The following is a 10,360-nucleotide window of genomic DNA, read 5'->3' on the forward strand; positions in this document are numbered from 1 at the left end:
CGGTGCGTACAGCTGCCTGAGGGGAGGGTGCGAAGGGGACCCAGCCAGGCCCGTCCAGTGGTGCGACTGGAGGTGGTGGGCACGGCCTGGCGCACGGGAGGTTCCCTCTGAGCATCAGGAGCGCTTCTCTGCTCCGAGGGTGACCGAGCGCTGGCACAGGCTGCCCAGGGCGGCTGCGGAGTCGCCCTCCTTGGACACAGTCAAAAGCCGAGCACGGTCCTGGGCAACCTGCTGGGCGCCCTATCCCAAAAAGCGTGTCTCTTGGGCTGTGTGCTCCAGTTTGCCTTGAAGCGAAGGCACATGCAGAGAACATCTGAGGTGTCGGGTATGGGGGGAATAAATGGTGGCGGTGGCGGCCTTGTAAAAGATTCCTGCCTGATACAGCTGGCTGGAGGATCTGTCCTGGAGTGCTGAGTCCTAGTTCTGCACATTGCTGCTTGGCAAAATTCTTATCTTAGTCTTCCAGTATGGATGTGGCTCATTCCATGTAGCTCTGGGAACACGTTATCTGGATGTGTGCCTGAGAGGTTTTCTGGTGCTGCCTTGGTCTGCACCCTCCAAACCTCTTGGGGCAGCTGCCTCCACGCTGCTGAGACTTTTCCAAAGGAACGAGCATCTGGTTGTTGTGGCCCCACACAGCCTATCTGCAGTGGCCCTCGTAACATAAAGGTGGCCGTGGCTTTCTGGTGATGTCAGCCCTGGGGGAAGCCTGGAATCTCACCTCTGATGGTTGCACCAAGAAAAGGCTCCAGGAGAACTCATATTTGAATTTCACTTTCTCTCTGTCCCCACCTTGAGCTTTCGTTCTTGTGTGAAGCTGCAGCATTCCTAGGGCGTGCAGCCAGCCTGTGGTATAGCATCAAAGTCAACTGCTGCCTTCAGTATTGCTAACCTGAGCATTCAGATACTGTGATTCAGGTTAAAAACCCATGACTTTAAAAATAGTCTCTTGTTGGTTCTGTCTGTGTCCCCTCTAGTATAAAAGTCTTCAGGGCTTACATGTTTAAAGTGGGTTTTTTAGCATGGATAAACACTTACTTTCAAGAAGTTGTATTTTATCACTTCAGAAAAAGACAAAAGTTGAAAGGTCCAGATACATCTTTCTCGTCAGTACAAAAGTCTTAGGACCCATGGCAGAGGTCAGACTGAACCTCCTTTCGCTGTGTATTAAGATTAGCATCATGTTTACTGTGTCCAGGGGCTGTGCTCTACATGGCTATACATCTGGTGAGGTGGCACTCCATTCCTCAGCATAACGTGCAGAAGCTTTGAACGAGTTAATAACTAGAGCTGCGTTGTGTCGAGATGGAAGTGACTAAGCATACCGCATTCCTGAAGCGTTACTTATTTTGATATAAAATCTGCCTGTTTGGTACTGCCCATGACTTCAGGCATCAGCATGGCAGAGTTTTATTCAGAAAAGTTTCAGGTTTGTTCTGGAGTTGAACAGAATGGGAGCAGCTGAGAACTCTGGAAGGGGTCCTTGCTGCTGTGCTGGCCATCCCCTCATCCCTCCAGGGCTGAGCTGGCACCTTCCCTAGACTTCGGAAGACCAGAAACTGTCTTTTATTTGCTGCCTACTCAGGGGGCTTGGTGACACGGCTCTCATAAAAGGAGCGAAAGATTGCTTCAGAACTGCATGGGCTTGCCAAGTCAGTGATTTGCATGTTCTCATGCCTGTTGTGCAGCAGGATAAGGTAAGGTGATGTGTTAGTGCCTTGGTTTAGCTAATCGGGTGCTGGCGTGAGTGTGGAAAGGGGGACTGGGGGGACACCAGCAGCACCTGCAGTGGGTGGGCTTGACCTCAGCATCAAAGAGTATTTTATTCTTGAACAGCACTGGCAGCATTCTCCCCTTGAGCATGTGGTTTCAGGAAACAGAACTGTCTTGAGACTTTGCATGGAAAATGCTTAACATGCTCTCTGGCTTTCAGAATTGGAAAAAAGAGTCAGGGCTCCCTATCATGTGGTGTGAATGTGGCTCATTCTTCTGCTTTGGATAAAGATATGGAAGCTGTCTTCAAACAGCGTGGATTGGAGGGCCTGTCTTTTGGGAGAAACGTGTGATACTTCGTCTAGAAATGCTTTAATTTCTCTTCCCCCAAAGCTACTGCTTTCAATTTCTTGGCTATAATGAACTTCTGTAAGTACTAATGCAGTAGGGATAATAAATTTGGCTTCTGTGGAGATACTGGGAAGCAGACTGAGGCAGTGAAGGAGTCTGGAAGAAGTCAGGAGAGAAACAGTCACGTTAAGTCTGGTTAGTTTGTGAAAGAAATGGTGCATGTGGTCCCTGAGGTACAAGTGCTAGCTGCCTGACTCGTGGTCCCTACCAGTTCTGTGTCCCTAAGCTGTGTTTTGGCCTATCTCAGAGGCTTAGCTTGGATCAGACCACCCCAGCCTGCTCGCTCTTCACCAAAGATGAGTCTCTACCCTTGCCCTGGCTCGTGTGATAAACTTAGATGAAATGCCTAGTTCTTGATAGCAGCCACCTGCCTTGCAAGCCTGGACAGGCAAGAGCTGCATTCTTCTCCTATGATGGTTATTTTGGAAGACACAGTTCAGGGCTGTAGCTGGGCAGGAGAGAACGTCAGGTAAGCTTGTGCTCTACTGTCGGTGTTGACGGTGAGCCGGGAGCCACGTGTTTCTAGTTTGTATCTGGTAGTTCAAAGATCAATGGCATGCCTTGGAAAGACCTTCGCTGTGGCACTCAAAACTGTACAGCTGCTTAGGTGAGTGAAGCTGATTACTTCACCTTCGAAGTAATACTAGTCCAGCCAGTGCGTGGAGGTTCACTGGCTGGGGAGGTAATAATACTTGGGAGGTTTATGCTGAAGGAGAGGAAATAAACTCCATGTGGATCCTGTTTCTGCATATAGGTCTAAGTAGCTCTGGATGCCAGTCAGGTAATTGCTTGAGCACTGGGTGAACTGCTTGAACTCTGGGCATTCCTCAGTGAGCAGAAGCAGAGGCAGCACTGCGGACGTAGTCTCACCAGTACCTGTATGCTGGCTGGGACTGGGCTTCTCCCCTGTGTTTCTCAGTTGCTGGTACTGGCTGAGAGGAGGCTGTTTTGCCACTCTCCTAGCCTGGCTTTCCCCATCAGAGCCTTTGTGTCCTTGCTAGCTTGTGCTTCAGGTCCTGAGGAGCAGCCCTGAGCATCGTTGCTGTAGAGTAGCTGCAGTGGCGCAGGAAGGGGGACAGTTGCTTTCCTGTCTGCTAATCAGGGCTGTGCAGACAGGGATCGAGGAAGGATGGCTCTGCTCTGGCTCAGGATGTTTTGGAAACAGTGCCTATTTATAGGAGGGGGCAGGGGCCCCTTGCTGCCTGGAGCAGCCTGGCTGTGCGGGAAGAGGGTCTCGCAGAGGGGTTGCAGAAGCAGTGCAGTACCCTGGGCCAGGGAGTTGGGGAGAGTGGGGTAGGTGTGCTTCGCTGTTTTGTGTGTTCTCTGTCATTCTCGCACTTGTTCTGCTCTCTCCCCACCGCTCCATGAGGGGATCAGCAGCCCTCTTCTGTTTGCTGGTGCCTTGCCTCCACTTTGCTGTGGCAGGAGTAGGGATCGGGTGCGGTGCTGCGCCGGAGCTGGCACCAGAGCCGCAGTGCCACCTGCACAGTGGCAGCTTCACCTCGCTTCTTTGGAGATGTGGTGGTCAGAGGCTGGGGTGGCTACGAAAGTGTTGAGGACAGGGCAGAATGCTGGTGAGGGACAGAGGTCTGATGATACAGCAGATATCCCCAGTTCGGTTGCTTATGCAGATTGTCTAAGTTTAGCCCATTCTCTGCCGAGTGGGAGAGTTACCAGTAGCTGTCTGGGACGATGTGGTAAGCAATGCCAGACTGCAAGAACCCACACTGTTCTTTCTGCAGGCGGGCAACAGCGAGCTTCTTGCCACAGCAAGCCATGCTGCTTTGGTAGGGAGTGTGGAAGTGCAGCAGAGAGCCAAGGCTTGGTGCTGTGTGTACCCACGCCATCGCTGAAGTGCTTGGGGAGCCCTGGGCTGTGTTATTTCAGTGAGCTTTCTAAGTATATCAAGTAGGTCTGCCAAGGCCAGTGCTTTTCTTTTAATTGCACCGCAAATGCCTCTGCCAAGCAGATCAGCAACACCAGGGGTAGAGCTGGTAGCGCTGGAGCCCTGGAGTTCGAGGTGCAGTATCAATGTCGGGAAGGACGCAGCCTCTGCTGTGGCAGGAGCTCTCCACACCCAGCCTGGCGCATGGGGCATGAACCCTTGTCAGGCAGGTTTAAGCTCCTCTGTCTTCCCGCTTGGTTTGCTTCCCATCTTTGGTTCTGCAAATTCTTACAAGCTCTGGTGAGTCAATGAAAACTGGGTGTTGTAATAGTGGTTTTGGAGGACATGTGCCCAGTTTTTGGCAGTGAGAGCCTGCTGGATCTGTTGGGCAGAGCCCGAGTACAACCTTTGTTTGACTATGGCCTGTGTTCCCACCTGGAGCAAATCTGGCTTGCTTTCTGCAGAGGTCCTCTGTTTTTGTGGCATGTGTGGAATGGAGACTGCTTGCTGCTCTTGTTCTGCCTTTTGCAGGGAGACTTCTTGGTGCCAGGGCAATGTTACTGAAGCCAGTGTGGCCAAGCTTGCTGCATGGCGACCTGGCCTGACCCTGAGCTTTGCTGAGCACTTGTCTCCTCATATAAATGGAGAATGTTAGATAGACTTGGAGGGTTGGAACTTCTGAAATGGGGTAACTGCCTGGAGAAGGGGAGGAACAGAGCGTATTAGAGCCTATGGGCTGCTGTCTTCTGTCCAAGATGAGTTTTCAGTTGTGCTGGCATGTCTGAGAATATTGGGGATGCCTTGTGAGCTACAGGTAGAGCCAAAGGGCTTTGTGCCTGGGGATTCCACGTAAGAGATGTCTGTACTGAGGTCATACCGGACCTGTAGGTGTGGGGTCTGTACAGTCACCAGGTTCTCCCTGGTGGTTTCACCTGCCTTTCTTGCTGCAGGACTATCTGGAGGACTTTGCTGTATCCTCTGGGTTATACGTTGGGGCAGTCGCAAACAGCATAGCTCCCGTTTGCGCAGCCTCTGCTTGGGTAGGAGAAGTCACAGTGGTTCTTTAGCATTCCTTCTCTGCTGATCTAAACACAGGGCTGTTTCCCTCTTGGGCGTCAGATCTCACCGATTGTCTCTGCCTTTTGGCCTAAGTTGTGTGCTTTCTAAAACTTCCCCTGGCTGTATGCTACAGGCTGGGTATCACTGCCCTCCAGTCTCTCCAATGGCAAATTTAGGCCAGGTGTTGACAAGCAGAACATTAGACAGATTTTTACTTGTCTTGTGCAGCAGGAGAGCACTCCTGGGGGGAGGAGTGCAGTTGGGCTCTTCTCCAGCCATCACAACTGTCCTGGTTCTCCTTTGTGAAGCAGCAGCTGTCCTCTGGAGGAGTAGATGTGGTTCCCCTTCTATAGAGCTGGCATGTTATGCTATGCCTTGCTGTGTCTCTGCTCTGTCGAGAGCTCTGGTAGAGACATTGCGCTGTCGTGGGTTGGCTGTGTGCTGCCTGAGGTGCTCTGAGCAGTGCAGAGCATCAGGAGAAACAGCACTCCGGCCTCGCCTGGGTCGGTGCAAGCAAGCAGCAGAGGGGCTGGCTGAGCGCTCGGCTGCAGACAGGCCGTGCTGCTGTGTTCCTGTGGCATTAAATGATTTCCTTGAGTTTGGACCCTTGGGATCCCTGGCTGTGTTTTGTTCCTGTTGTGGTGTTTTGTTTGTTTTTTAAGTCAGTGAGACCTCTACTTCCTTTTGTTAGCCCTCCCAGATATGCGTTACAGAAGCAGGCTTTGTGGGGAGCGTGCTCTGGAAGCCAGTCATCTGGATCATACGTGTGATTTGGGGAGGAATGTTCTTCAGCAATTGCCAGAGAGCAGCTGGGAGCTCCCGGTGGTGTGTATGGCTGGAGTGCAGCTGATGGTTCTTTTCTTCTTTTTGTCCGCAGGTTGTGCTAGCAGGCAGTCCTTGCAGAGCTGACACCCAGGGGCTCTTGGACACCACTGGGTGCTTTGGAGTCACGTGCCAGCTTGATGTGTGCAGGACACGGGTGGACCTGGACAAGGCTGGGGATGGGGTGTTTGTAAGCACATTGGCACTTGCCATGCACCCAACAGGGTCAGTGGATGGTAGCTTCTCCCGCTCTGCTGTGCAGACCCTCTCCCGGAGCCACTGCCGCAACATCAAACAGAAGATCTCCCAGTGGGAGGGGAGGACACGAGGATGCTCCAGCAAGGAGAAACAGCAGCTAAAGGACTTCGGAGTAAGGTATGATCCCAGCTGCGACGCTCTACCTAAAGCGAAGCCAGAACATACAGAGGGCAGAAAGACTGGGTCCAAAGATCCAAAGAGCCTGGGTTTGGACTTCAGGGAAGATACACAGAGCTGCTTGCAGGCTGATGACTGTGGTGACCTCAAGCCCTGTGCCTGCAGCCTGGCTTCCCAAGCCAAGGAGAAGGGAGAGTGGCAAGCAGGCTTCCTGGACCCAGGCGTGACACTGCCCCCGGGGAACTTCTATACCTCACAAGCTCTGTGGAGGAGAATAGATCCCCTTCTGCCTGGCAAAGCCCCACCACTTCCCTCGGACCTTCACAGGAAGCGAGGGAGCTGTGGCTCTGCAGAAAGAGAACTTAAAATCAAAGGAGTGGACACTCTCTGCAGGACAGAGGGGAGCTTAAGAAACATTTATGCTGAGGCTGAGGGGCAAGAGGAGGAGCCAGCTGCTGTCCCACCACCCAAGCCCCGTAGGACTTTCCGCTATCTTGCAGAAAATGGTGCTAGTAGCTGTAGCGAAGCCAGTGCTGCCAGGAAAGCTCCCCTGCAAAAGCAGCATGAAGGAGACTTGGTGTCGTCCTCCAACAATCCTGAGAAGAGACTAGCCAGCAAGAAGATCAGAGGGAGAACCCAGAGGTACATCAATTCATAGAATCATGTCTGAAACATGTTCCCTTAAATTAGTTTCTAGATGGGTTTGAACAGCTTGCTTGCCACGATATCCTTGTGGAGGTGCTAGCACTGGTGATGCCTTTGTTGATGGGGAGAGGATATTTCTGGATGAAAGTATCCCCTTTCCAGCACTGCGTATGCACTGCTTTTGCTGCTGGTAATCTTGAAAGAAGGCTAAAAGCTCCAAACAGATGTCAGTCCCACACCTTAAAACAGAGTTGAATGACAACATGCTGGCCCCAGGGAGAGTGCTGCCTGCTTCTTGCCCTGTGCTTGTCCTCAGCTGCAATTTGTGGATTAGAGAGTAGCTTTCTCTTGGGGCAGTACCACTGCTAAATATTCTGGCTTTCCTGTGAGTGAAAGATTCTCTTGTTGCTTAAAGTTGGAGGCTGTCAGCTGCGGCTACCCCTGTTGCAGCAGGTATTTGGCTGTTCTTCCCTCTTTGCCATAAGCAGGTCCCTGTTTCAGAGTAAAAAAACCTCTGAGCTAGCTCAGTGCTAGTTTTGCTCACAGATGAGCTGCTTAGGGCAGCTGTGCTGGAGAGCAGTGTGAACGTTGTAGGTGGAGATGTGGCTAGGACTCCTGAAACCTCCTTTCACTGTAGCAAAGCATGCAGCAACAAACCACATTTTATGATGATGGGCTAAATCCCTACCAGCTCCTCTGTGACCCCTGTGCCATAATTTTGAAATAGAGGCCAAGTGTATGAAAATGCAAACTCACAAATGTGGTAACACCCTTAGCATGAGCAGTGGGAGAGGTCCAGTAGAACGCAGTTCCCTAATTCTGAGTACTGCTGCAAGTGCTTAGTCTGCAAAGCGTGCTTTGGGTTCTTGCCTCTGTGACAGGATGGGACTTGCCATGTCTGCTTGGAGTGCGCTTGGCCACGGGGCCTCCAACTTCATTTTTAATTTAAAAATCTCCCAGAGTAAGTGAGTAGGACTCGCTTGGTGTGCTGGTTTCGTCTGGGATAGAATTAATTTTCTTCATAGTAGCTTGCGTGGTGCTATGATTTGGATTTGTATGAAAATAGTATTGATAACACACCAGCGTTTCAGTTATTGCTGAGCAGGGCTTACACATAGCCAAGGCCTTTTCTGTTTCTCAGCCCACCCCACCAGCGAGCAGGCTGGGGGTGGGCAAGAAGCTGGGAGGAGACACAGCGGAGGGACAGCTGACCCCAACTGACCCAGGGGATATCCCATACCATATGGTGTCATGCTCGCAATAAAAACTGGGGGAGGAATGAGGAAGGGAGGGGACATTGGGAGTTCTGGCATTTGTCTTCCCGAGTGACCGTTACGTGTGATGGAGCCCTGCATTCCTGGAGATGGCTGAACACCTGCCTGCTGAGGAGAAGTAGTGAATGGATCCCTTATTTTGCTTTGCTTGCGTGTGCAGCTTTTGCTTTACCTATTAAACTGTCTTTATCTCGACCCACATGTTTTATCACTTTTACCCTTCCAATTCTCTCCCCCCATCCCACTGGGCGGGAGGGAGCAAGCGAGTGGCTGGGTGGGGCTGAGCTGCCGCCTGGGGTTAAACCTCAACACTTGGAAATCAGAGAGTCCAGAGTGGAGCATCCATGTGCTTGATGGCCCCAAGCAGGACTGTACTCTGTGTGGACTGGAGACAGCAACTTACTGGTACATGCAGGTGTCTTTAGAAGAAGTTGCACTGGTTTTCCTCTAGGAAATCTTTTGAGTTTGAGGACATCCAGGGCTTCCGCAACCAGATGGCAACTACCAACTCCCACAGACTTCGAGAAGAGACAAACGGCACTACAAGATCCAGGCTTGTCTACACACAGTCAGAAGACAACATCTACGAGGACATTATCTGTATGTGTCTGTGCTTCTGGGGGATGCACTCCCTTTAATTAAGGGTAGCAAATTTGCTGGGGAGGGAAGAATGAAGATGAGGATGCATTGAGGCCCTTTCCAGTTCTGGGACTTCTAAGGTCTTCCCCATGTGGGGTTAGTAACTATCTGCATGTGAGCAGCCTGATTTCAGATGTCATGGAAGGTCGCTAGAATTGGCCTGTGCTAAACTGATTTCTTTATTAGCTCTTCAAATCCTTTGCTCAAGTGCTGCACAGAGATCAGTGTGAACACTGACAAAATTGGCTGCTTTGCAATAGAGCTCCTTTCTCTGCTGTGGTAGAAGTGTTTTGTATTGCTGAGTCTGTGTACAGTTTGCCAAGTTGATGGTGGGTGGTTAGAAGGATCTTTGAGTGGTAGGAACCTAATTCATCTTAAAACAGGTGTGTCTCAGACCCTATTAAAGCTTGACAGACAACGGCACACTCTCCCTGCTTACACCCCTTGCAAGAATGCAGGCCTTCATCTCCTTTCATAAATCCCCCGTCCAATGTTTTTTCCAGGTCCTGCAAAAGAGAACCCCTATGAAGATATCAGAGCGCTGCCCTTACCCCTGTGGAAGGTCCCATCCGTCTCAAAGCTACCACCCCCTCGAAGCACCAGTAGGGCTCCCAAGGTAGGGTGAGGGGATTAAATTGTCACATGAGAGTCATCCTCACAAGGGCACTATTTTGTGCTACCCCCTGGCCCCACATCCCCCACTGCTATGTCATTGGTTTTCCTTATTTTGTATTGTTTGTTATTAATGTAAATGATAATGAACAGCCATGGCAGTGGCAGTTGATTAAGCGGCTAAGGAGCAGAAGAATAGAGACAAGAGAGTGTTGATGAGATGCTTGAGTATGTATGCGGGGTGGGGGTGGGATGGAGAGTTTGGTAGAGCAGGGGTCTGCAGGAAATTTATAATTTGTAATCAGACTCCTCTGATTAACCAAAGCTTAATCCCATGCTTAACCATCTCTTCTGATTCTGTTTTCTAGCCTCCCCCAAAACCTCCCTTCCTCAGTCGCAAGACTCTTGAGCTAAAGACCTCCCAGAAAAGTTTCCAAAGGAAAATGGTAAAGGACACAACCATGCCTGTCACACTGACCGAGTGGAAGCTGTTCCGAGTAGTAGAGGCTGCTAGCAGGAGAAAGAACTTGCCCTGGGTGAGATTTAAGCATTGCTTCTTGCATGGCATTTCAAACTCTTGCTGCTTTGTCTAGCACCTTCCAAGTGCTTTGCGAGTGGTCAGGGAGCTGTGTCTGGCAGGTGAATGCTGGTTAGCGCTGCTGTATGTGTGCACAAGTGACCCTGCTTGAGCCATTTCCCCTCTGAGTAGCAGGGCAGGCGTTTGGGGATCAAAAACCAGAGTGCCAGTTCTAGCTGGGTAGTATTGTTGGCTAAGAACCTGCAAATGTAGTACTTTGGTGTTGACCTGGAGATCAGTGCTGTGTGTGAATGCTAGCTCTTCCTTGTGCTTTGTCATTTAAGCCTTGTTCCCCATGCTTCCATGAAGAGTAATGATGCTGGTTTTGTGCTGAATGTGGTGCAGGAA

At 50.9% G+C, this 10,360-nt stretch overlaps 1 protein-coding gene across 5 annotated transcripts in view; it reads left to right on the plus strand.

Moving 5' to 3' along the window:
• LOC104126807 (AMP deaminase 1) overlaps nt 1-10,360 on the plus strand; it is a 39,830-nt gene that overhangs the window by 17,819 nt on the left and 11,651 nt on the right. For all 5 annotated transcript variants that reach the window (XM_035894886.1, XM_035894887.1, XM_035894888.1 and 2 more), the window contains exons 15-18: nt 5,946-6,907; nt 8,636-8,784; nt 9,327-9,439; nt 9,804-9,971. In XM_035894886.1, the coding sequence (XP_035750779.1) occupies nt 5,946-6,907; nt 8,636-8,784; nt 9,327-9,439; nt 9,804-9,971 (1,392 nt within the window). The remainder of the gene's footprint in view (nt 1-5,945; nt 6,908-8,635; nt 8,785-9,326; nt 9,440-9,803; nt 9,972-10,360) is intronic.

Source organism: Egretta garzetta, unplaced genomic scaffold (genome assembly GCF_000687185.1).
Source record: "Egretta garzetta isolate BGI_Z169 unplaced genomic scaffold, ASM68718v1 scaffold245, whole genome shotgun sequence".
Classification (NCBI taxonomy): Eukaryota; Metazoa; Chordata; class Aves; order Pelecaniformes; family Ardeidae; genus Egretta; species Egretta garzetta.